The following is a 26,662-nucleotide window of genomic DNA, read 5'->3' on the forward strand; positions in this document are numbered from 1 at the left end:
TGGTCGTCGGCTCTGAGCGTGGAATACCGGGGCCCTCCGGGGAACTGAGGGAGAATGTTCTCCACGGCAGCGTCCACAAAAGGTCTCTGCGTTCTTTCCCCTCCGTGGCCCCCATATGAGTCCTGAACCCGGAGCACGTTTCTCCCTACTGCCTTCTCACTCATTCCTGCTCCAGGAAGATGGTTTTTGTGACGATTGCACTGACTTTAGTGACGGTGGGAAGGGAGGGTTTGTGCTGTGCTGAACAGCGTGCGCTGATAAAACCTGTGCAGAGAGAGTAGTGCAAAGCGGATGCACTCTAAACCCAGCAGGCCCACTGGGGACAGACATTGTTCAAAGGGAGATGTGAATGGGGCGCCCGGGTGGCTCAGTCGCTTAAGCGCCCGACTGAAGGTCATGATCTCACGGTCTGTGGGTTCGCCCTCCGTGTCGGACTCTGTGCCGACAGCTCGGAGCCCGGCACCTGCTTCGGATTCTGTGTCTCCCTCTCTCTCTGCCCCTCCCCCGCTCGCACTCTGTCTTTGTCTCTCTCTCTCTCTCAAAAAAAATAAACATTAAAAAAAATTAAAAAGAAATAAATAGAAGGAGACGTGAATGGGGGTGTGCCCGGCAACCATGGTTCATGGTACGTGCGACGCGACGGTGCCTGTGATGGGGACGAACAGGAAACAAGGAAAGCAGAGAAATCGTGCGCGTTCCCTGCAGCGGAACGCTCTATGGTAACTTCAAGGAATGAATTCGCTCCGCTTGTGTCAACACGAATCCGTGTAAAAAGTGGCACGGAGTGAAACTATGCTGAAGGATATCTTCAGCAGGATTCAATTCCCGTAAAACCTCCAGCACCAGAGAGTGCCGCGTGGGGTAGGTGGGTTCGGACGCGCACCTCACCTCGTAAAGCTGGCTCCAGCTTTACTGTGTCGATCACCCACCGAGAGAAGAGAGGGGGGCGGGGGCGGAGGGAGGGGTCTCCGGCCGAGAAAGAGACGGGGGGGGGGGGGCGGGGGGAGCTCCGTGGGGAATTCAGCCCTTGCAGGTGGTACTTTCAACAGAGACGTGAAGCCGTGTGAGAAAGCGTCACAGTTTGGAAATCTGGGCGGTGGGTGTTATACTCTATATTTTCCTATATGTTTGAAGTACTTTAAAGGAAAATAAAAGCAGCGGGAAGGAGCATTCCTGGCAGGAGGAAAAAAAGGCAGCTTGTGCAGAGGCTCGCGTAATCCTTGTGAAAACCCCGGATTGTTGCCGCTTTGCAAGTGGAAACGAGCCCGCGGGAATTAGGTAACGTGGCCCGGTCACGCAGCTGGACAGAGGCCGCGCCGAGACTTGACCCCGTGCACCCCAGCTGACTCCACGCCACGTTGTTCGTACGAACATCCCTTTTGACGCCCCGCTCTCGACCTTGTAACTCAGGGATCGTGCGATCCGTGGGACACCCTGTGAAGATGATGCGTTAAAGGACTCTGCGGCCTTCGTGACCGAGCAGCCTTTGTGGTGACCCCAACAGACCTTTATAAACGGTTCAAGTCTTGGCTGCTTTTCCCATGACGTGCTCCAGAGGGAGTGTCCCGGGTGACGGCCGCTTCCAGAAACAGGGAGGGAGGGAGCAAGGAAGAGCCTCTGTGTTGTAGGCCCACCTTGCCGAGTCCTGTGGGCAGCCCGTGCCGGGGTCAGGGACGGTGACAGCCCGGCTATCCGGCACCGGTTAGCCACCGCATGGGCCTTATCTCCCTGAATCCCAAGAGCCGTGTTTGAGTTCGTCGTTATGTTTATTGAAGGGAAGAGGAAAGGAGGCAGACCCCGGGACTTTGGGACGTGCTGGAGGTTCCAAGCCCAGAGTAGGAGAAAACCTGGGCTCAACACCCAGCTCTCCACCCCTCAAAATGGGTCCTTTCTTCTCCACATCGTAGACACGCCGCACGCCGGGGTGTTTTTTGTGCACTATTTGTGGTTACGTTGACTGTCAGAAATCGGTTTTCTTCCGGATTCGAGATTTATCTGTGTCAATTTGTCTCTTTTCTTAAAGGAAGTGGTTTCTTCCCCCTTCTTTGGAAAACACACAGTCCCTCTTATAATGAAAGGATTCGAGGATACGCCTTCCTTCAGGCCAGACACAGTCTCGAGGTCCTTCTGAAATAAGGAACATGCGTGAGCGGGGCGGACGTGTCATGGTAAAGCCCCCGGAAAGTTCTGTTCTAGCCGTGGACGCGAAGAGTGTTCAGACACCCTCCCACTTTCTCCGGGAAGGCAGAGGCCACACGGCGGCCGCTCGGCCCGGGCTTTCTCTTCCCAAGTCCTCACGTTCTTCCAGTTTAGGGCAAGGTAGCTTTTCTAAAACTAACGTCTTTCGGGTCATTGTCGGGAGCTACACGCCGTCTGAAAGCTGGGACACAGGTAAGACCTGGAAACGTCACGCCAACTAGCCTCGTGGTCCATACGCTTCGTGGGAAGCCACGTTTGACCCAGCTCCACGGGCTGCCACGCACGTCCCGTCTAAAGAAAGTAAAGGGCGAGGGTTTGGGGGGAGAGAGTTCCACGCTGGCCTTCGACCAATTCCAAGGAACTTCGTGACCAAAACAGGAGGGGGAACTTAGCAAAAGTGAGCACACCGAGGTGTGCTGGGCACACGCCCCTGCCTCTGCACCGCCAGCCTTCCCCGCGGTGGGCGTGTGGTCCGCCACTCGTAGCCCCTCCGGCCCCTGACTGTTGATCCTTTCGGTCATTTGGAATCACCTCATACTTCTTACCGGTTTCCCCGTGCTCGGGTCACTGGCTAATTTGAGAGATAAGATTATCCCTCATTTGTAAATTAGATCTTCCACCCCTTGGGTGATGGTGCGAAATTTCGTAAACCGCTCCCGCGGAAGGGCCGTCTATAAAGTGTATTCACTTCACGTGTTACGCCCAGGAGACCAGATGGGCGAGGCGGCTGGGGCAGCCTGATCTGTCCTTCTCCCCTCGATTTTTCTTGGCGACTTGACTGGCATTCCATAAACTGCACATATTTAAAGTGTACCACTTGAGGGGCGCCTGGGTGGCGCAGTCAGTTGAGCGTCCGACTTCAGCCAGGTCACGATCTCGCGGTCCGGGAGTTCGAGCCCCGCGTCGGGCTCTGGGCTGATGGCTCGGAGCCTGGAGCCTGTTTCCGATTCTGTGTCTCCCTCTCTCTCTGCCCCTCCCCCGTTCATGCTCTGTCTCTCTCTGTCCCAAAAATAAATAAAAGTTGAAAAAAAAAAATTTTAAAGTGTACCACTTGATGTGTATACGTACACACACACGTTTAAAAAGTTCTTGTGATGTTTTATTTTTGAGAGACAGAGACAGAGCCCGAGCAGGGGAGGGGCAGAGAGAGAGGGAGACAGAGAATCCGAAGCAGCTCCGGGCTCCGAGCTGGCAGCACGGAGCCCGACGCGGGGCTCGAACTCATGAACCGCGAGATCATGACCCGAGCCAAAGTCGGATGCTCAACTGACTGAGCCACGCAGGCGCCCCCCCCACACACACATTTTAAGTGTGAAACCGTCACCGCAATCAAAATAGTGACGCAATCCATCGACCCCAAATTTACTTGTGCCCTTTTATAAACCCTCTTCTCCACCCTCGGTTTCCTTCCCCTCCCCTGAGCAACCCCTGGTCTTCCTGTCATTGTGTATCTGTTTGTGTCTCCTAGAATTTGACATAAAAAGAATAATACAGGGACACCTGAGTGGCTCAGTCACTGAAGCACCCGCCTCGTGATTTCAGCTCAGGTCACGGTCTCACAGTTGGTGGGATCGAGCCCCATGTCGGGGCTGTGCTGACAGCACGGGGCCTGCTTGGGATTCTCTCTCTGTCTCTCTCTCTCTCTGCCCCTCCCCTGCTCTCTCTGTCTCTCTCAAAATAAATAAACTGAAAACAAACAAGAAGAATACAGTATGTTGTCTTTTCAGTCTGACTTCTTTCGCTCAGCAGAATTATCTGGAGCTTCTTCTGCACCAGTTCAGTCTTTCTGTCTGTTGTGTGGCTCTGCTCCTGTTTGCTTCTCCGTGCACCTGCTGATGAACACCGGAGTCGCTTCTAGGTATTGGCTGCCAGAGATCAAGCCGTGTACCAGTCTCTGTGTGGACACGTGCCTTCACTTCTCCCGGGTAGACACCTGGGAGCAAATGGCTGGGACATAAGGTGGATGTTTGTGTAGCTTTTAAGAAACTGCCCAAATCGGGGCACTGGCGTGGCTCAGTCTGTTAAGCGTCCGACTTCGGCTCAGGTCGCGGTCTCGCGGTGTGTGGGTTCAAGCCCCACATCGGGCTCTGTGCTGACGGCTGGGAGCCCGGAGCCTGCCTCGGATTCTGTGTCTCCCTCTCTCTCTGTCCCTCCCCTGCTCGCACTCTGTCTCTCTCTGTCTCTCAAAAATAAATAAATGTTTTTAAAAAAAAATTTTTTTAATGAAAAAAAAAAGGAAGGAAACTGCCAAAATCTTTTCCAGAACGTGATACCATTTCAGGCTCCCACCAGCGCGTGTGAGAGCTCCAGCCCCAGCCCGCCGTCACCAACTGTAGTTGTGGTCAGTCTTCTGGGTTTTTCCCATTCCAACGGGCGTGTAGCGGTATGTGATGCTGAGAATCTTTTGCCAGATATCTTCTTTTTAAAAAAGTTTTACTGAAGCGTAGCGGATGTACAATGTTCGTTTCAGGTGCACAACACAGTGAATTTTCCATACGATAATCTGTGCGTTACAGAGCGCTTACCACGGCAAGTGTAGTCACCATCCGCCGCCACGCAGCGTTATCGTGATAGTATCGGCCGTGTTTCCTGTGCCGTACTTTCCGTCCCCACGGCTCGTTTACCAAGTCTGTACCTCTTCTACGTACACGTCTTCTTCGGTGACATTTCTGTTCAGATCTTTTGCCCGTTTTAAGCCGAGTGGTGTCCTTGCTCTTGGCTGCCGAGAGCTATTCCTCTATTCTGGATGCAAGTATCTTCATCAGATATGTGACGTATAAATATTTTCTCCTAGTCCGTGGCTTGTCTTTTCTTTCTCCTAACAGTGTTTTTCAAAACCCAGAAGTCCTTGATTTAGAGGAAATGCGATTCATCAGTGTTTTTTCTTGCATGGATCATGCCTTCTGCGTCACGTTTAAGAAATATTTGCCTGGCCCGAAGTCACTTTCTTCTACAAGTTTTCTGTTTTTTAGGTTTTACATTGATGTACCGGATCTGTTGAGTTAATCTTCGTACGTAGATCAAAACTCGCTGCTTCTTTCTCTCTCTCTCTCTCTCTCTTTTGCATTTGTAAAGTTCTAGCACACTTTGTCAGAAAGACTGCTGTCTCCACTAAATGGCCTTCATATCTTTGTCAAAAAGCAATTGACCTTACCTGCCTGGGTCTATTTCCGGACCCTCTGTTCAGTTTCACGGATCTGTTGTCTCATTTGATACCAATGCCACTAATTCCTGGCCACTGTAGTTTTAAAATAAGGCCTGGAGTCAAGTAGCGTTAAGTTCTCCAATTTTTTTCTTCTTTGCTAAAGGTGCCTTGGGTATTCTGTTAATTCCAGAATCAGTTTTTCAATGTCTACCCAACAAGCCTGCTAAGATTTTGATTGGGATTGCCTTGAACCAAAAGGTCCATGTGGGGAGAACTGGCATCATAACAACACGAAGCCTTTGGGGCCACGGACTTACTGCCTCCATTAGATTCATTCTTCGTTGTTTTCTAGTTTTTAGTGCACAGGTCTTTCACAGTTTTTTCAGATTTATTGCTAAGTGTTTCATATATTATAAGGTCTTAGGATTTTATGCACAGAGAGTTATGTCATCTGTACATAAAGAGTTGTACTTCTTCCTTTTTTTTTAATAGGCTTCATGCTCAGTGTAGAGCCCAGCGTGAGGCTCAAACTCATGACCCTGAGATCAAGTTCTGAGCTGAAATCAAGAGTTGGACACAACCGACTGAGGCACTCAGGCACCCCACTTCTCCTTTTTTAAGCTAGATGCCTTTATTTCATTTTCTTGCCTTATTACACTGGTTAGAACCCCCAGTACAATGTTGAATTAAGTGGGGGGACCCCCCTGCCTTGTTCCTGATCTCAGCCTTTCACCACTAAGTATGATGATGACCATCATTTTTCATAGATGCCCTTTCTTAGATCAAGGAAATTCCCCTTCTCATCCTAGTTTTCTGTGAATTTTTATCAGAAATTGAAGTTAGATTTTGGCAAATGTTTTCCCTGCGTCTGGTAAGATGATCAAATGACTTATCTTTATGATTGATTGATAGGGCGAATTATACTGTTTGATTTCCAAAGGTTAAGTCACCTTCACATTACCACAATAAATCCTACTTGGTCATCACATATTGTCCTCTTTACATATTATTGGACTTCTTAAGTTTTTGTTAAGAATTTTTGCATCCGTGTTCAAGAAGGATATTGGTTCTAGTTTTTTTTGCAAAATCTTTATCTGGTTTTGGTATCAGATTAATGCTGGCCTCATAGAATGAGTTGGGAAGTCCGCCCTATTCTCCGTTTTCTGTATATCCCTGTACAATTGATACTCTTTCTTCTTAAATGCTTAGTAGATTTCCCACACGAAGCAAAATTTTTTGGTCATATTTCTGTGTTTCATTCTGGATAGTTTCTTTACTGGGTCTTCAAGTTCACTAATCTCTTCTTCTACAGTGTCTAATCTGGCCCTTATCCCATCCAGTGTATTTTCCACATCAGTTAGTGTAGACTTACTGGCATGACCAGTCTCTACCTAACACATCCAGTCTTTCATTCAGCTCCTTAAACGCTTAGGATACACTCATAAATTTCTATCATCTTTGTTACTTTGGGGTCAGTTTAAGTTCATTGATTTTTCTCCTCATCGTGGGTCATATCTTTCTGCTTCTTTACGTATTCTTAATTTTTTTTAATGTTTATATATTTTTGAGAAAGAGACAGAGGGCATAAGTGGGGGAGGGGCAAAGAGCAAGGGGGACAGAGGATCTGAAGCAAGCTCTGAGCTGTCAGCACAGAGCCCAGCGCGGGGCTCGAACTCACGAACCGCGAGATCATGACCTTAGCCGAAGTCGGGCGCTTAACCGACTGAGCCACCCAGGTGCCCCATGTATTTTTTAATTTTTTAATTGGATGCCATACATTGTGAACTTAGTTCACGGTGGATATTTTTGTATCCCCGTAAATATTTCTGAGTTTTGTTCTGGGATGCAGTTACCTTACTTGGAAAAGGTTTGACCTTTCAGGTCTTGTGTTAGATGGAACCATAACGGTGTGGAGTCTGCAGGTAAGTGTGCCGCGATACTGAGCCCAGACCCTTTTGAGTACTTTACCTGATGGCCTACGAATTCTGAGACTTGCGTCGTGAATGGTGGTCACGGAACTCTATGCAGCCTTATCAGAGTCCTGGATGCCGTCTCCTCTGTCATTTCAGGTCGCCACTGGAGCGTCTTTTCCTTTTGGTTCTCTTAGCTGGGAGAACAAAGAGATACGTGCACATGCTAACCCGTGTGTACACGCACGTCTATAAATATTTCTGTACATAATCATCTGGATCTCTAAGCAGGAGCTCATACTGATGCCGGCAGCTCTAAGCCACCGCCACAGGGGTCGGTCTCACCCCTCCCAGCTGATCTGCAAGGGTCTAAGCCACCGCCACAGGGGTCGGTCTCACCCCTCCCAGCTGATCTGCAAGGGTCTAAGCCGCCGCCACGGGGGTTGGTCTCACGCCTCCCAGCTGATCTACAAGGGCACGCTCCAGCAGTGAAAGTCCTGATGCCCACCATCCCTCCAGTTCATTGTCCATCTCTGTCTACACGATGGCGGCACCAGGGTGGCGGGCCGTACCCCTGTGGGGGCCACTTTATCCGCCGATGCGCCTTGCTTGCACACAGCTCCTTTGCCTTCCGTCCCATAGACGCCACTGGTTTCCAGGGTTCCTAGGTCATGTCTTCTCCACTCCTCCTTCAGGGAGGCCCTTTCGTACTCATGTAACACAGTGAGACGACTTTGTCCCATTCCGTATGTCACCCCACAGTCCCCCAGCCTCCTAAATATTTTTTATTTGTTTGCACACGTTAAGGCTTGCCCTGTACTGCAACGTTCCGTGGACTTTGACAAACGCACAGTGTCACGTCACCACTACATTTTCGCATCAACTGTTTTACCATTTCCAAAAGACCTGCCTCACCTGCTCAAGCCCCCCCAACCCCCGACCCCAGCCACTCGTCTTCGTACCAACAGCCACGAATGAGCGTTCCCGTTGTTCCCCATCTTCGCCAGCACTGAGTGTTGTCAACTCTTTCGTTCCGTCTTGTTTTCATTGAAGCCAGGCTCGTAGGTGCAGGGCGACGTCTGCTTGTTCTAATTCACAGTTTCCCAGCGACCAGGGACACGGAGCATCTTTTCACGGGCTTCATTGCTACCTCTGTATCTTCTTCAGGGAGGTGTCTGTCCAGATCTTCTCCCCGTTTTTTAATTGAGTCGTTGGTTTTTCTTATTGTTGAGTTTTAACACTCCTCTGTGTGCTTTGGATGCAAGTCTTTTATTAGATGTGTGCTTTGCAAATGTTTTCTCCACATCTGTGGCTCGTCTTTTCGTTTTCCTGGCAGTGTCTTTTGGAGAGCAGAAAGAAGTTTTTAATTATAAGAAAGTCCAACTTTTTTTTTTTTTAAGTCTTTCATGGATTTTGCTTTCGGTATTGCCCACGTGGACTTTTATCCTGTATTCTGGTGTGATTTACTGAGTTTACAGTAAAGCGCTGGAGGGAAGCAAAGTAACAGCTCGTGTGTGGGCCGCGCCCGGTGCGGGTGGGGAGGCCGCTGGGTGTGTTGGGGTCCAGAACCGGGGACGGCCCAGCGGCAGGTTCGGGGACGCTGCAGCGGTAACAGCAGGGGCACAGGCGGGGGTGGGCCAGCCCGGGACGGGGGCTCCTCACTGAACACCTCACGAGCAGTCGTGCCCTTGGAAACCTGGTGTAGACACCGGTGATGCGTCTGCAGTGTTCATGAGTCTTCCCTCCTCTGTTCTCAGACACCCTCTCACCAGCTTCGAGTCCCTCGTCGGTCACTTATCCGGTGGCTCCAGGCAGTGCCGATGAACCTTCCAGCGTAGCCCTGAACATTGAATGTAGAATCTGTGGGGACAAAGCCTCAGGCTACCATTATGGAGTTCACGCGTGTGAAGGCTGCAAGGTACGGTGGCCCCTGGTGGAGGGGAAGGTCCCTGCTCCAGGGGCCGCGTGTGGTTCCTTTTACTTACTTACTAACTTATTTAATTTATTTTGAGAGAGCGAGAGAGCAGGGGAGGGGCAGAGAGAAACAGAGACAGAGAATCCCAAGCAGGCTCCACGCTGTCAGCGCAGAGCCGGACGTGGGGCTCGAACTCACGAACCGTGAGAGCATGACGTGAGCCAAAATCAGGAGTCGGGCGCTTCACCAACTGGGCCACCCAGGCGCCCCTGGTTCCTTTTATGTTTTACACAGATTTTCGTCACTACTAAAAAGATCTGCCAGGAGGAGAGATAAGAAACAGACCACGTAAGAGATTAGCTTCTCCGTTCAGAGGGTCTGGGGCAGATTGCTGGACCGTACCCGTTAGCAAGTGGAAGAGACATGTTTGAAAGAAAAGACACAGTAAGAGGGATCCCTTTATTTGAGGCCGGGGCCAGGGAGCCCACTCGCTCTTCCAGTCCTCAGCAGGCCGGGGGGGCAGTGTCCTCACGGCCATCGGAGGTGGCCGGACGCCACATCGTGCCTTTACGGCGATGTATGTGTTCTCAGCTCTGGGGTTTCGTGTACACGACAATCTCAGCGTCCGGTTACAGGCAGAAATCTCCTTCCCCTGCGCGCACGGAGACAGCTTACTGACCCCTGGAAGATGCCGCGGCCTTTACCGGTGCAGGTGCGACCTGCCTCCTTGAGACGCTGTCGCAGCACCCGAACCTGGGGCGGCCTGGGAGGCCTGCGTCGCAGGGGGGAAAAGGGCTGCGTGAGCGGGGCCGGCTCTGCCTCCCGACGACGGTTAGAATTCTGTCTCCAGCCCCCCGCCTGACCCTGTGCCTCCTCCGGCCATCCCGCTGCACAGACCCAGACGACCAACTGAGTGAAGGCACCAGCCTCCCCTCCTGTTCCCCAAGAAATTGCTGTCCCCCCTCCTGCGGGCCCCGGGACCAGCCCCATCAGAAAGACGTAGGAAGGCGTGGGAAGCAGAGAGAACAAGAACCGAAGCAAATACACAGACTCCTTCACAAGCCTCTGACCACGTGCCTGTGACAAAGCTAGTCGCAGGGTGGCCTCTTCTGCGGGGCCGCACCTACGTTCCTTTCGTTTCATTTTTTTTTTATGGGCGAAATAGTGACGTTTTCTCTTACTGGGGAGAGCTTAAGATGCTTCTGTAAAGCAAGACAACTGTTTACAAACAGTTGGCTCCCTTTTATTGTGGTCGATGGGAATCGCTGTCTTGCAAGGAGTTAATACTCTCTTCCAAGATGCCTAGGAAGTGTTTAGTCCCCAGTAAGGGTGTGGGTGGGACAGGGAGGGGTGACGCTTGTCCGACCCGGAGCAGGGCCGAGTAGCCCTGGGAGACCTCACATGCGTCTCCCCAAACCCGGGGAGGACATTCGGAAACTGCTTTGCACTTTGCCACATTTTGTTGTGTTTCGTCTTAGGTGTAATGACATTTGCGATTTCCAGTCTGTCCCAATTATGTCAGACTTTTTAGAACCGTTCTACTAATTCTAGTTCGTTTGCAAAGGACCATAAATGAGCAACAGGGAGCACGAGTAAGGCAGTGACCCCGACTTGGCCGCGGCCCACGGTCGCTGATCGACTGTGTCTCAACCCCTCAGGGCTTCTTCCGGAGAACGATCCGACTAAAGCTGGCGTATGACAAATGTGACCGTAGCTGCAAGATCCAGAAAAAGAATCGAAACAAGTGCCAATACTGTCGTTTCCACAAGTGCCTTTCGGCTGGGATGTCCCATAACGGTAGGTAAGGTTGTCTGGTGTGCCTTCCCGGCCCGCGCCTCAGCTTTCCTCCCCCGTTGGGTCGCAGCGCACCGTGTTTTCCATGAATGCGCTGCAAAGACAGTTAGGACCCGGGTCGTTCTGCAACCAGAGTAGCCTAAGAAAGTAAGAGTCTCACGTGGCTGCGCTTGCGCAGCGTGCCTGCGATTCCCGTTAGAAACTCCACACGGTAGGACCGGGGTCTGAGGTTTCCGCTGGGTGCCCACGCATCCATTGTAGGCACCTTCCCACGCTGAATTGCATTATTCGGAATCATGCCGCGAGTTTAGAACGTGCCAGTGAGGACGTGAAGGCATAACCAGTTCCCAGCAGCGGCACGTGTCCCTTCTGGAAAAAGAAAAAGGGTGCCGGGCGAACTCGTTCTAGCGGTCACTTCCGTCTCCTTGAACTGAGGGTCAGTTTTGGACCTGACGACAGTAAACAACCCCCAGCCGGTCCTGTTGCTGAAATGAGTAAATGGTGTGGCCTTTTCTTTTCACCTTATTTTTTTTTTTTTTTAAAGTCCAGGATTTATGAAGGTTGAGTTTTATCTTCCTTGCTCCAGAGCAGAACCTTGGCCGATATGGAGGGTGGGTTTTCACTCGTGGATGAATCCTCGGCGCGAACTCTCTGCCCGGCGGTCGGCGGCTGTCACGGGCCGCCTTGCTCACTTCTGCTCGCTTCCTATTCCCGTTTCTCCCCACCCCCCCCCCCGCCCCCCAGCAATTCGTTTTGGACGGATGCCAAGGTCTGAGAAAGCAAAACTGAAAGCGGAAATTCTCACGTGTGAACACGACCCAGAAGACGCTGAAACGGCGGATCTGAAATCCCTCGCCAAGAGAATTTACGAGGCCTACCTCAAGAACTTCAACATGAACAAGGTCAAGGCCCGGGTCATCCTGGCGGGGAAAGCCAACAACAACCCGGTAGGTGTCCCCGCGGCTGTCTGCCATCCAGCCTGAAGTGTCCCCCTGGTGACCCGTCAGCTAGAGTCCCACGGAGGGGCTGAGGAAACAGGCGTTAGATGTTGGGAGAGTGGTGTCACCCCCAAGGCGAACGAGAGGCCACGGATAGAGGCGTCCAGAGACTAAGAGGCAGCTTAAGGGTTCGCAACTCCTGGGTTCGCTGCGCCTCAGAGCTCCTGGCAACCAAGTTATTACAATGACTGCGTGATTAACACACACACACACACACACACACACACACACACACACAAATCTGGTTAATAGCTTAGGGGCATTTCTTAAGTGCGTTAAAAAAAAAAAATCTCTATTTTATGCCAGAAAACGAAAGCATTTTCTTTTCATTCAACGTGTGTTCTTTTTATTATTTTTATTTATTCATTTATTTTGAGAGACAGAGAGAATCCCAAGCAGGATCCGTACTGTCCGTGCAGAGCCTGATGAGGGGCTCGAGCTCACAGATCATGAGATCATGAACTGAACTGATATCGAGAGTCAGATGCTTAACTTCCCAAGCCACCCAGGTGCCCCCCAACATGCGTTCTTACTTATCCTTCCCCTAAAACTCCTCCCTCTTTTCCCATCACCCCTCCCCTCCCCCCCCCCCAAGGCCTCCTCCTGTTTCTTCATTGAAAAGGCAAAGATATCTCCGGGCTTAGAAAGGGCTATTCGTTTACGGAAATTTTATTGTCTTCTCTGGACCTTTTCCGCAGCACTGAGCGGGTGTCTGGGGATCCTCCTTCACTCTGCCTCCTGCCCCCCCCCCCATGGTCAGCTCAGCCTCCGTCTCCATTACAGAACTAATCTCAGGGCCTCTTCAAAGAGGGGCCGGCCCACGGTTGGCTGATGAAGATATTTTGCCTTTTTCCTACACGCATGGTGAAACAGGTTTAATTTGTGCTAATGAGTAGCTAGCCGAAAGCAATCCTGATTGGGAATTACAAGCTGGACTTTTTAGTCACAGGAAAATGAAGTATTTCACAAGCCACTTACTTTCATGAACAAACCAACCTTCTCTTTGACGGAGTCTTTAATTCTTCAGTGAAATTCTCCCATTAAATAGGCTGAGACATTTCAGAACAGCTCAGGCAAACTCTATTAAATTGGCAAAGCCACACCCATGCTGGGAGGCCCCAGAGGCTTTTATAAATGAGACCCTTTCTGGATCACAAGGGTGAGAATAAAATAACTTTTTAATTTTGAATTTCCCTCTTGGAAACGATTAGAATAACCCTGTATTAGAGTCACCGGCAATTCTGATCTCTTTGAGATCTTCTCTTGCTCGCTTGGGTTTTTAGAATTTAAAGGGAACTTAAAAGTCATCTTTACTCTTCACCAAACACTGTTCTTTAATATTAATTTCATTCCCACGGAGTATCTTTCCGAGATCCTTCCCACCGAGATCCACACGCCCTTGGAAGGAGCCCCCTCGGCCCGAGCTGATGCCATCTGGGCATTTCCTCTCTGGGAGGAATCTATTTTCATCTTAAGGAAATAAATAACAGACTTGAAGTCTGGGCTGGGGCTTCACTGTACAGGAGAAAGGGAATTCAGGAAACTGCTCGCGGGGGGGCGCGTGCCTGCCCCTGCCCCCCACCTCCAAACCAGAGTGCAAGGTCACCAGTCTGAAAGGCAGCGTGCAGGTGTCTGCTGCTCATGGCCGGTGATCCTGTGATCGTGGTGTCTGCACAGGGCCGGACTGCTTCCCACCCAAGGCCCTCTGCCTTGGCCCTCCCCCGTCCCCCTCCTCCCCGCCAGCCCAATGGGGCACTTCCTGGGACTTAGAGCCCCCAGTGCAGGACACAGCCTCTACAAAGACCCATAGCTGACCTGGAACCAGTTAGGAGGCTGGGTGGGCCAGGAGGGGAATGCTGTGGGAGGGGCAAGGGGGATGCTAGGGGAAGGGGGAGGGCTGCAGAGAGGGTCTTGAGAGGAAGAAGGGGGCTGCAGGAAGCATGGGGGGGCTTTGGGGAAAGATCCGCAGGGGGGTGCCGGCAGGGATAGCGAATGTTTCCGTCCGCACAAGGGCTGGTTTGAGCCCCTGAGATCTCCGAACCTTGAGGCCAGAAAACGAGCAGGGTCCTCGGTTACCTAGTCCTCGCTTGTCAGGTCCCTTGCTGCCCCCTGATATGAGGGAGCCAGGAACAAGCTGAGGTTCAGAGGCAACATCGGTGCCATCCGAACTTGGCTTCCAAAAGAAGTGCTCTTCAACGGTGTCCTAAAAAGTCCGTGTGTTGATGTGTGAGGTGTTAAGAATGTCACAAGGAGACGTTCCAGGAGGCCACTTGCAATGAGATGGCGAGGAGCGCTGAAGTCTGGGCCTTCCGCGCTCTGTCCCCTCCCAAGGGCGCCCTCCGCGTGCGGGCCGCTCCCAAGTGCTCAGGCCCCAGCTCTGCACACGTGCACACACGCGTCCTCGCTCCAGCTCACTTCTGGCTTCAGAGGCCTTACAGCCCTGAAGAGACAGAGGGCGAGTGGGGGAGGGGCAGAGAGAGAGGGAGACACAGCATCCGAAGCAGGTTCCAGGCTCCGAGTTGTCACCACAGAGCCTGACACGGGGCTCGAACCCACCAGCTGTGGTCAGGTCAGATTGTGACCTGAGCCGAAGTCCGATGCTTAACGCTTAACCGGCTGAGTCACCCAGGCCTGGCTACAAGTTTCTTAATTCAGATGTTCCTCTCAAAGATTCCCGTGTTGCCCACAATTGTCAGGGATTATAGTTAGAGTCTTTGAATGTCACCAGTTATGGAAAATCTTTGTCCTCTGGGAACATAATTTTTAGACAAAATCATGAGTCAGTAGCAGCCAGCCCGAATGCAAACTGGGATTATAGTAACAGAGTCAGGTGTCTTGTCTGAGAAGACTAAATGAAGCAAGGGGACGAATTTTTGACCTGTGGCTGGGAATGGATTCTAACACTTGTTGTTTAATTTTTTTGAATGTTTATTTAATTTTGAGAGAGACAGAGCGCGAGCGGGGGAGGGGCAGACAGAGAGAGGGAGACACAGGATCCGAAGCAGGCTCTGTGCTGACAGGAGCGAGCTCGATGTGGAGCTTGAACTCACCAACCGTGAGATCGAGACCCGAGCCGAAGTCAGACGCTTAACCGACTGAGCCACCCAGGTGGTGGCTAACCCTCTAACACTAGTTTTGAAAGGAATGCCAACATTATTCTCAACATTTCTTTTTTTTTTTTTTTAACATTTGTTTACTTTTGAGAGAGAGAGAGAGAGAGAATGTGGGCACAAATGCACGTGGGTGGGGGGAGGGGCAGAGAGACAGGGAGAGAGAGGATCCCAAGCAGGCTCCGTGCTGGGAGCGCAGAGCCCAGTTTGGGGCTCGAATCCACGAACCGTGAGTGAGATCATGACCTGAGCCCGAAGTCAAACGCCCAACCGACTGAGCCACCCAGGCGCCCCTGTCCGCCATGTTCCTGATTCTTCGGGACAAGGGGCCTCCTGGTGTCATCCTGAAATGGCATCACCTCTTTAGGGGCTGTTGCTTCAAGATTGAAAAACATACTTTTATACTGTTTACTAGAAATGTGTAGTAAAACCTAACTGAAGCTTACTAAATGGTTTCGTCCAAAGCAATTACACCAATAATTCACAAGTAAGTTTTTCCTAAAAGCTGGTGCTGCCTGACTTTCCATAGAAAGTGCTGTTTAAATGTATTTAAAGACGAGTTCTTGGGGCGCCTGGGTGGCTCAGTCGGTGGAGCCCCCGACTTGAGCTCGATGATCTCGCGGCTCGTGGGTTCGAGCCCCGTGTCGGGCTCCGTGCTGACAGCTCGGAGCCCGGAGCCTGCTTCGGATTCTGTGTCTCCCTCTCTCTCTCTGCCCTCCCCTGTTTGCACTCTCTCTCTCTCTCTTTCTCAGAAATAAACATTAAAAAAAAATTTTTTTTAAGTAAGTAAAGATGAGTTCTTGTCAGTGACATCATCAACACACACGATACCAATCAGGTTTGCACATGAGTGATAGATGTCAGTTAGGAGAACCTTCTGGTCTCAGTGGGGAGTGATTTGGGGGGAAATTGGGCAGGTTTCTGCCTCACGCTATTTAAACTCATCACAGCGTGCTTTATTTATTTGAAATGACCACCCGTGATGGCAGATAACATTCATATTCTAACTTAAGTATAAAAGGTGCATTCCACAGTTATATATAATAAGCAGCATGGGTTTTTTTAGATGGTCCTATCAACTGTGTTTATCAAGTGTGTTATAGCATACATAATTTCTCTTTAATAAACATTGGTTTCTTAATATGAGCACCTGTTTTGAATTCAAATGGTTCCTAATTCTGTTAGTGAGTCCCTGCCTCCTTAAAATCCAAGTGATGATTTTATAAAAATGAAATGAAATATTTGTGCCAGTTATATCTCCATTTATGAGAGTATGTTTCACATAAAACCAGTCCCGGACGGGTTTCGGGGGCGTGTATCCCATTTCAGAAGGCCCTGTGCCTGGAAGGGCCCCACGCTGGGATGTAATGTTCTGTTGCTGTCTTGAAATTCTTCATCATTTTTTACCAAGGGGCCCCACGTTTTCATTTTGCCCTGAGGCCCGCAAATTCTGCAGCCGGTCCTGTGAGATGCGCCGTCAAAAAAGAAACCCATGTTCTATGGTCACATACTTTGGGAGCTACTGCCTGTCCCTGCTCTCGAAGCTTCACTGCACACACCTGTTGCGATAGAGACTCTGGAAGGTCCTAACTTCCTTTAACTCAGTGTTTCCCAAATTTCTCTGGCCACCCAACTTTGTTTTAAGACCTTTATTTCTGCCATAGGTACCTTTTTTTTTTATGTTTATTTTTGAGAGAGACAGAGTGCAAGTGGGGGAGGGGCAGAGAGAGAGGGAGACACAGAATCCGAAGCAGGCTCCAGGCTCCGAGCTGTCAGCACAGAGCCTGACACGGGGCTTGAACTCACGAGCTGTGAGATCATGACCTGAGCCGAAATTAAGTCAGACTATTAACCCACTGAGCCACCCAGGCTCCCCGCTGTTGTACTTTGAAAAAGCCAGTGATGTAGCCAAGGTGGCCTAATAGTATATTTTCTGGAACTGAGGGGAAAGCCACGTACCCTTTTATTTATTTTAAATGTTGATTTCTTTTTGAGCGAGACAGAGCACAAGCAGGGGAGGGGCAGAGTGAGAGGGAGACACAGAATCCGAAGCAGGGTTTAGGCTCTGAGCTGTCAGCACAGAGCCTGACGCGGGGCTCGAACCCACGAACCGCGAGCTCATGACCTGAGACGAAGTTGGACACTTAACTGACTGAGCCACCCAGGCGCCCCCCATGAACTCTTAATAATTTTTTTTTTTTTTTTTTTTTTGGGATAGAGAGAGACAGAGCATGAACGGGGGAGGGGCAGAGAGAGAGGGAGACACAGAATCGGAAACAGGCTCCAGGCTCCGAGCCATCAGCCCAGAGCCTGACGCGGGGCTCGAACTCACGGACCGCGAGATCGTGACCTGGCTGAAGTCGGACGCTTAACCGACTGCACCACCCAGGCGCCCCCCATGAACTCTTTTAAAAGCATGTCTCCAGTCCATCCTAGAATGTTAATTCCTTAAATCGGAGCAATTTCCCATGAAGTAGAACTGCCCCCAAGCTTCCTCAAAACAATGGTAATCTGGCTTTTATGATCTTTGGAGAGCAACAGTTTTAGTCTTCCTTAATCAAACTGGAGATATTTGGAAATTTTGGCTCTGAATTTTGTATTTCGAATGTTTTCGCTCATTCACAGGGAATTTTTAGAGTATGCTCTTCAGACGGAGAATCAAATTATATTTTCGTCCAACGCTGTATTGCAAACTCTGATTTTGTTTAAACATTTCAGAAATGGGGCACCTGGGTGGCTCAGTCGGTTGAGCGTCTGACTTTGGCTTGAGTCATGGATCTTGCGGTTCGTGAGTTCAAGCCCCACATCGGGCTCGCTGCTGTCAGCATGGAGCCCGCTTCGGGTCCTCTGTCCCTCTCTCTCTCCGCCACTCCCCTGCTTGTGCTCTCTCAAAAATAAGTAAAACATTTTTAAAAGTTTTTTCAGAAACGCTCTCGTGTATCGCTCCGATACTCTGCCTTGCTTCTGGGACAAATAGCCCCCCACAGGCGCCCTGAAGGTGGTTTTGCACTGTGGTTTCTCCAGATGCTCTTGGGGGCCCAGAAATAGGGAACACACCATGCCAAGGGTCCAGATGCAATGTCAGTGACGTGTTTTGCCCATTGGCAGAGTGCGTCTTAAAATCATGAGCGGCTTATGCGTTCTACATTGAAATATCCCAGGAGGAATTGAAAATAATGCTTCGGCCCGCCTCATTACTGATCTGTAGAACACATTATAAATCACAGAGGTCACGTAGAAGCTGTCATTTCTTCTGCTCTGCACACAGATCTGGTGTACGTTTTGGCCGGCAGTGCAAATCATGTATGTGCATCCGTTCTCTTGTGCCCCACCAGATTATAATCCCTTCTGGGCGTGCTGGCTTCAAGTAATATGGCCAACCGTCTCTTCTTCCCCCCTCAGAAAATGGCACAACCAGTGGGCTCGGATGCAGATGGTATGGCAACATACCGTGGGGGTTTGGCACTTGGTCTGGAACGGAGCGCTAAAGCGCCGATTTCAGTCTTATGCACAGGGAAATGAGGTTCTTGGAGACTTTTCCCAGTCTATCCCCAAAGAGCAAGGACTTAACAACGCTTGTTTGCTTATCGCTATGCAAGCTTTGCCAACTTTCTGAGTTCTGTATATCACGTGTCAAGTTTGTTCCCTTAGCCGTGTTAGATAACGATGGATGTCTCCAAAGTTCGTAAAATGGTAAAATTGAGAACTATTATGGGATGAGCGAAATGGGTGCAGGTGATTGAGAGGCACATGTGTTTCATTATAAAATAAAGAAGCCAGGGGGATGAAAAGTACAGCTCAGGGACTCGAGTCAGTAATATTGTAGTAACGTCTGGCAACGAGGCTCGTTGTGGTGAACACGGCATCACACGTACACCTGTTGAACCACCATGTTGCGCACCTGAAACCAATGTGACGTGGTGTGTCAATTGTACTTCCATGATAAAAATTCAAAAGCTATTGCAATTTAGGAGCTCAGAGAATATTACAAAATATTGGGGCGCCTGGGTGGCTCAGTCAGTTGGGCGTCCGACTTCGGCTCAGGTCACGATCTCGCGGTCTGTGAGTTCGAGCCCCGCGTCGGGCTCGGTGCTGACAGCTCGGAGCCTGGAGCCCGCTTCGGATTCTGTGTCTCCCTCTCTCTCTGACCCTCCCCCGTTCATGCTCTCTCTCTGTCTCAAAAATAAATAAACATTAAAAAAGATTTTTTTTAATAAAATATTAAAAGTGCTTTGCGAACATTCTGTTGTTAGCTTTCCTGCCCAAATCAGACCCTCGTCGTCTTAGCCATGAAATCTCCACCCAGTGTCAGGAAGTGATGATTATTATCTTACTGACTTACATCATTAGTTCTCTATGTGTGTCTTCATGTCCCCGATTAGTTTTGAGGTTAAGGATGAAGACTGCCCCATGGGTGATTTGGAGACCGTGGCTGTTCATCAATTCATTGATGATGAAGAGGACTGCCTGTCACCAGTTAATTGACCTTTTCCGGTGTTTCTTCGCAGCCCTTTGTCATACATGACATGGAGACACTGTGCATGGCCGAGAAGACTCTGGTGGCCAAGTTGGTGGCCAACGGCATCCAGAACAAGGAAGCAGAAGTCCGCATCTTCCACTGCTGCCAGTGCACGTCCGTGGAGACCGTCACGGAGCTCACGGAGTTCGCCAAGTCCATCCCTGGCTTTGCAAACTTGGACTTGAACGACCAAGTCACTTTGCTGAAATACGGAGTTTATGAGGCCATATTTGCGATGCTGTCTTCTGTGATGAATAAAGACGGGATGCTGGTGGCATATGGAAATGGTTTTATAACTCGTGAATTCCTAAAGAGCCTAAGGAAACCGTTCTGTGATATCATGGAACCTAAGTTTGACTTTGCGATGAAGTTCAACGCGTTGGAACTGGACGACAGTGATATTTCCCTTTTTGTGGCTGCTATAATTTGCTGCGGAGGTAAGTCGTTGACGTGACCTGGTGCCATGTCACCTGCAGCCTCCCGATCTGAAGAACAGCCGTAAATGTGGTACGCGCGGGAGTCGGGCACGTGGAGCGTGTGCTGGCAGGCGGGAGGGCATCTGAGCCCCTGCATCACCCCTGACAAGACTTAAGTGAGAATTACATCCTATCGTGTCATATTACAGCGTTATACGTTAACATATGCAAATAAGTAGGGGCGCCTGGGGGGCTCAGTCGGTTGAGCGTCATACGTCAGCTCAGGTCATGATCTCGCAGTTCGTGGGTTTGAGCCCCGCATCGGGCTCTGTGCTGATGGCTCAGAGTCTGGAGCCTGCTTTAGATTCTGTGTCTCCCTCTCTCTGCCCTCCTCCCATTCACTTGCTCTCTCTCTCTCTCTCTGTCTCAAAAATAAATAAACATCAAAAAAATTTTTTTTAATTAAAAAAATACACGAATACCTATTTGTACATTATATAAACATGTCCTATTCATAATTATAATGCTATATACATAAGCCTATTTCTAATTATAATCATATCAAATATATATTAGGTATAATGGCGATATAATTTGATGTAACGTATCTCATATCTAATACATCTTAGATAGAATTATGTTATACTATACGGTGTATAATATTGGACTTGGATTATATGATTCTATTAACAGATATTATTACAGATTCTATTATGGACTATTATATGATTCTATTATTACAGGATTGTGACCATATTACCGACAGTAGTGTATAGAGTGCCATATAGATGTTAGCACAGTTTTGTTCACTGTTGGTATATTTATCCTGTTTCGTAGTGAAAATCATTAGTAGCTAACTGGCCGATTGCAGTTTGCTTTGCCAAGGACGTGGATCCCACGGAAGGGAATCTGGGCTTTCGCCGGCTCTGCGGCTCCCAGAATCTTGGCTCCCCGTCATGTTCCTTTAAATAACCCTGTCCTGGTATAAGAAGGTCCTCCCTGCACTGTAAACTCGGCTGACCTTACCCGGCCTTGGGGGAGACCGAGGGGGCGACCGCCCCCTCACGCTGCCACATGCTCTTCCATCCCCCCGGGTGCGCGCGCCCGCAGAGTTGAGGCTGGCCACGGCCGCCCAGACTCCGGCGGCCCGGCGAGGCCTGCCCCGTTCCCATCCGTCTGCACACAGTCAGGTGGAGGGAGTCCTCGCGCTCTGGCGAAACGTGTGAAGTTGCAAAACGGTTGTACGTAAGCTACCGCCGTCCTTGGGGTGCTCGAGACGTAGGGTGACCACAGTTCTCCAAAGGAAATGACAATCCTAGATCAAGCCTGTATATACAGAAAAGTGGTGAGGTCTCCATTAAACCCATATGATACATTAAACCTTTGTTTTTGAAAATCTGTCTAAAAAGTTAATAATTATAGGGGCGCCTGGGTGGCTTAGTCAGTTGAGCGTCCGACTTCGGCTCAGGCCATGATCTCACGGCCCGTGAGTTCGGGCCCCACGTCGGGCTCTGAGCTGACGGCTCAGAGCCTGGAGCCTGCTTCGGATTCTGTGTCTCCCTCTCTCTCTGCCCCTAACCCACTCGCATCCTGTCTCTGTGTCTCTCAAAAAAAATAAATAAACATTAAAAAAAAATAAAAAATAAAGGTAATAATCATATTTGTGTTACAACCAAAAAAATAAAAACACCCACATCCTTAGCGACCCTTTAAAAAATCCTAGCTAAGGAGCAGGGCTTTAAAGGGACCACTGCCTGTGGGGACAGCGGTGGGGGCGGGGTACTTTCTGGAGCAAAGGCAGGACACGTGGTCTCAGACCGGCCCAGGAAGTCTGGTGCTGAGGTTGCACTACCCCAGGGAAGGCACCCGCCGTGAGTGTTGACCCTTCCCGCGCAGATCTCAGATCTCCTCCCTGGCTTCGGGCAGCATCGTGTCTAGCTGGCGTCTGCCCTCCTACTCACATCTCACTCTACTTCCTATTTGGCTGAATCATGTCGGAAGACTCCTGTCTATACTGCAAAACCCCCTCTGAAACAATCACCACTCCTGAAATAGTGGCGGAAAACCTGAAAGCGAATATCTAGTTTTCACTCAGGAAGAATTTCATTTCATCTTATGCAGCATTGGTTGTTTCCATCATCGTCGGAACGTAAAGTTCTCCTAATGTTCTGGGGTTCTTCTCCTGACATGCATAAGGAAAGGGCCACGCTCTGAGGGAGCTGGTCGAGTTAAGGCCGTATAAATATTTAGGGCCGAGTATCTGTCCTGTCTGCCCCTACTGGGCCCAGGAACGTTGTCTTCCGGCTGAGTCATTATCGAAAGGCAGGCAGTGGAAGAAAGAAGGGTCAGGGACGCCTGGGCGGCTCAGTGGGTTAGCCATCTGACTCCGGCTCAGGTCATGATCTCATAGTCCATGAGCTTGAGCCCTGCATCAGGCTCTGTGCTAACAGCTGGAGCCCGGGGCCTGTTTTGGATTCTGTGTCTCCCCCTCTCTCTGTGCCCCTCCCCTGCTCACACACTCGCTCTCTCTCTCTCTCTCTCAAAAATAAATAAACATTACAAAAATTTAAGAAAGAAAGAAAGAAAGAAAGAAAGAAAGAAAGAAAGAAAGAAAGAAAGAAAGAAAGGTCATACAAGGGGCGCCTGGGTGGCTTAGTCAGTTGAGCGTCCGACTTCGGCTCAGGCCGTGATCTCACAGCTCGTGAGTTTCAGCCCCGCGTCGGGCTCCGTGCTGACAGCTCGGGAGCCCGGAGCCTGCTTCGGATTCTGTGTCTCCTCCTCTCTCTCTGCTCCTCCCCCGCTTGTGCTCTGTCTCTCAAAAATGAATAAATGTAAAAAAAAAAAAAAATTTAGAAAGGTCACACAAAATAAGGAGGTTTGCTTTCCCGCACTGATAAATAGTTACAAGGCGCTAACGCTGTGACGATCCCAACCACCTCTTCTTTCTTTCGAGGATAGATCGGCCGGGCCTTCTCAACGTGGGACACATTGAAAAAATGCAGGAGGGCATCGTGCACGTGCTCAAACTTCACCTGCAAAGCAACCATCCCGACAACGTCTTCCTCTTCCCGAAGCTCCTGCAAAAAATGGCGGACCTCCGGCAGCTGGTCACCGAGCACGCGCAGCTCGTACAGGTCATCAAGAAGACGGAGTCTGATGCCGCCCTGCACCCGCTGCTGCAGGAAATCTACCGGGACATGTACTGACGGCTGCGAAGCGAACGGCGAAGCGCGCGGCTCTCCGAGGGTCTTTCCGAGGCGACAGCCCTACCGCGTGACAAGTGGGAGCCATGCCCACTTTGCACAAACTCCACCGTTCTCACCTCAGAGAACGGGACGAAAGCTCTAGGTAACCGGAACCCTAGTCCGCATTTCTCTCTCTCTCTCTCTCTCTTTCTTTCACACCAGGACTTCTCAGAGCGTGCCAAGTACTGAAAAGCTGGTGACAAGTGGCCGAGATGCAGTTCTTGGGAAGTCAAGGGGGGTGACGCGCAGCCGTCTGGTTTTGACTCACCCGGTGTTAGTGCGGATTTCTTCATGTCGCGTTAGCAATTTACTGTCGGGTTAACTGGTGACCTCGACATATGTGGTCGGCCTCCTCTTTTCCCCACCTTTTGACTCTTGCGCTCCTGTATCGTTTTGAAAACTAATCGGCACTTTTTAACTTTTATGATCCTGTAAATCTAGAGGAACCCAAAGGTCAGGTATGTAAAAAGTGGTAAAATATTTATTGGGAAGGTGTTAATTCTGTGTCCCGCGTGTGAGGAAAGACAGCATGCTGGTTTTTAATCGGAGGATTTAAAGTTTCCGAGATATGCCTGATAAGCCACCGGGACGCAGCGGCCGGTTGGTTTTCGCTGTCTTTGTGGTTGTAGCTAGTGCGCCGCGAAGGCCCGCTTCCAGGTTTGTGTGGAAGATCCCAGGAAGCCACGTCCCAAGACCGCCCCTGGGCTTGACGGCCTGCCCGTTTCGAGCTGGCGTCTGTGGGCAGCAGGAGCAAGACAAAAAGAAAGTATGTCAGGCTCTCTGTTCCTCTGACCTCTGTTTCCAAACCTGAACCGACCGAGTCAGGTTGTCTGGGGGCCACGAAAGCGTTTTCAGGAGCAAACTGACAAACGGTCTGTCGATGTTCCTCTGAGCCCTGTGTGTCAAGGCAGCTCCTTGGTCTTTTCCTGTGTCACTTTTTCAAATGGGCAGCTTTATTTTTTTAACCCTTGGTGAGAGCAGCTGCTCCCGAGAGTGGAGAAAATGAGGCAGACACGGGCCAGGGCAGGGGTGGTGGGGGGCACCTGGAGAGTGAGGGGGGCAGGCACAGAGTCCTTCGTGTGGTAGCTTTCCCAACACCTAAAATACTTATTTCAGCCTTAAAGGTCATTTCTCAACCTTGGTCTGGTTAGGAAAGCAGTGTTGATCGTGGTTTCTGTCTAGAACATATGGACCCGGAAAGACTCTCTCTTTCTGTCCACCATGGAAGGTGAGCGTCCCATGGGAGGGTGGCGGCAGTCCCCGCCCTCCAAGCCAGGCCGGGCTGAGCCTGCCAGGGCTGAGGCTTCCGGTGGGGGGCGGGGACACCGGCCACCTCTCCTCCCAGCAGCACTTAGGACCTGGTTGTGCCCTCAGCGCCCCTCCCCCTCTGTCTTTAGAAAATGTGGCTCTAGCGGGTCGATGCTATTTGCTGTTGGAAGAATGATCAGGATTGAAATTGATCAAGTTCCCAAGATCGGCACCCCGGGAATGCAGCCACAGAGAGGGCAGCTGAGGTTTCAGCTGGAAAAGGCACACGCTACAACGGGCGCATCCTTTTCAGAATTAAACGTGAGTGGTACTTTTCACTTTTCACTCTGTGGAAAGATCCGGTTAAAGGATCTGTTGGAAGCAAGTGAAAGTATTTCCACATATGGATGACACCAGTCAAGAGGTCATCCGAAATCAGAAGGGAGCTCAGCTTTGAGTCAGAGGCGCGTCCGCGTCCTGCCCTAGGACGGGGCTCCCTGGATCTGTGGGGCCGAAGGGCCGTGGCTTGTCCACAGGTTCAGGGACAGAGGCTACATTCCGATGCCAGGTCCTTGCTGCCTCTGTTGACCACTGGCCTCTCTCCTGAGGTGCCCCAGATAGACGCTGTTCACAGACGTGGCCTCGGAAAGTGAGCCTCGAGACCCAGGCTTTCAGAAGAGTCGCTCACACCGTCTCTATTTTCATGAAACTTATTTTTGAAAAACTCCTTATTTCACGCATCCTGTGGCGACAGGCTGACAAAGCCACAGGTCCTGCGTTCCTAGCGTTGGCGAGCATTTGGCACTCTCGGGGCCCAGCTAGACTCCCAGCCACGTTCCCGGTGAAGCCACAGAGGAGGCCGCGGAGACCTCAGCTCGAAAGCCACTTGAACTCGTTCACGTTTATCACACATTCGTTTTAAATAATAGTCACTAATCGCCACTCAATATTTTGGGTCACCTATTGAAAAGTTTCTCAGACCACTGACAGTCAGATGGACAAACTGTTCACCAGTTCAAAATACTGTAGCATTTCCAGCAGGGACTCTTTAAACTGCATGCAGTGCCTGCTGGGTTTCAGTTGACGTCAGCGTGAAGTTCAGTAGATGGGACACAACAGGTTCAAGAAGCCTCAAGCCAGAGCCCGGAGCCCTTCCTTCCTGGTGGACTGGCCCACGGGGCGGCTCCCCTCTTCACCAAGCCACAAATGCCAAACGCCCGGGAGACCACAGGATTACGAACGGCCTTTGCAGGGCTGACAAGGATGAATCCTGAGCCCGGGAGCCAGCCGGACCTCTCCACCCGATTCCCCCAGCGTCCCTCCTCTTCTGCCTCCTGGGCGGGTCCGGCCGGGCGTCCCACACGCTGAATTCTGCCCCTGCCACCCTGAGGGCTGCACGCGCCCGCGGCCGTTTCGGCGAGGCCCAGCATCATCAAAACCAGGGTGCTGGCCACCGCATCAGCACGCGGGGGAATCGCCGGAGTGCCAGAGAGCTGCTCCGTCCGTCCCGCCTTGCTCGAGTTTCCCCGCAGCCTTCCTCAGACTCTCGGACGAGACGCATTGAGAGCATCTTCCTAAAGAGTACGTATACGTCTACACGAGTAAGAACGTTCAAGTCCAGGAGAAGAAACGTGGTGCCCAGGGCGTTCCAGGATGTCCGCAAGAGCTGTCCCTGTGGTCAAGGGATTCTTTTCGTTTTCAAAGCAAGAACGTTTCTTTCCGGGTTTTGGATGCATTTCTTACTCTGGGCCGTCCAGAACTCTAAGGAAACGAGCAGCCTCAAGGGTCGTGTGGCGGTCCCCGAGACCGGGCAGCACCCCACGATCTGAGCAGAAGCTCGAGGCACAAGTACAATCCTTGGTTCAACGTCCGGTGAGAAGTAAACTGTCCATTCAGCCACTACTGTTTCCCCAAATCCACAGCGTAGCAGCTACCTCAATGAGCTACATCAAAAGGCACTGTTAAAATTAAGGTGCACAAAACGCGTGGGGTCCTTCTGGAGCACGTGGAGTCAGGCTCACCTTTCTTTGCTTGACTGCGCACACGGAGATGGAAGGTTATTGCTTTCTGAAGGCACGCTTGTTGTTTAAAGGGAGCCTCGGAGATACACGTGTGCAGAAGTCGCCGCCCCGTTTAGCGGCACAGAGTTTGAGCAGAACCCGG

General features: G+C 50.7%; 1 protein-coding gene across 1 annotated transcript in view; it reads left to right on the plus strand.

Moving 5' to 3' along the window:
• Positions 1–24,267, plus strand: part of PPARA (peroxisome proliferator activated receptor alpha) — a 66,557-nt gene extending 42,290 nt beyond the window's left edge. Inside the window, exons 3-7 of the mRNA XM_047067261.1 lie at positions 9,012–9,172; positions 10,828–10,966; positions 11,708–11,910; positions 19,580–20,027; positions 22,965–24,267. Of these exons, the coding sequence (XP_046923217.1) occupies positions 9,012–9,172; positions 10,828–10,966; positions 11,708–11,910; positions 19,580–20,027; positions 22,965–23,212 (1,199 nt within the window). The 3' untranslated portion in view covers positions 23,213–24,267. The remainder of the gene's footprint in view (positions 1–9,011; positions 9,173–10,827; positions 10,967–11,707; positions 11,911–19,579; positions 20,028–22,964) is intronic.
• The last annotated feature ends 2,395 nt before the right edge of the window (positions 24,268–26,662 follow it).

The sequence above is a fragment of the Lynx rufus genome, unplaced genomic scaffold, assembly GCF_022079265.1.
Source record: "Lynx rufus isolate CCGP_SWC_20201006 ecotype Redwood Valley unplaced genomic scaffold, mLynRuf1.p SCAF_7, whole genome shotgun sequence".
Taxonomy (NCBI): Eukaryota; Metazoa; Chordata; class Mammalia; order Carnivora; family Felidae; genus Lynx; species Lynx rufus.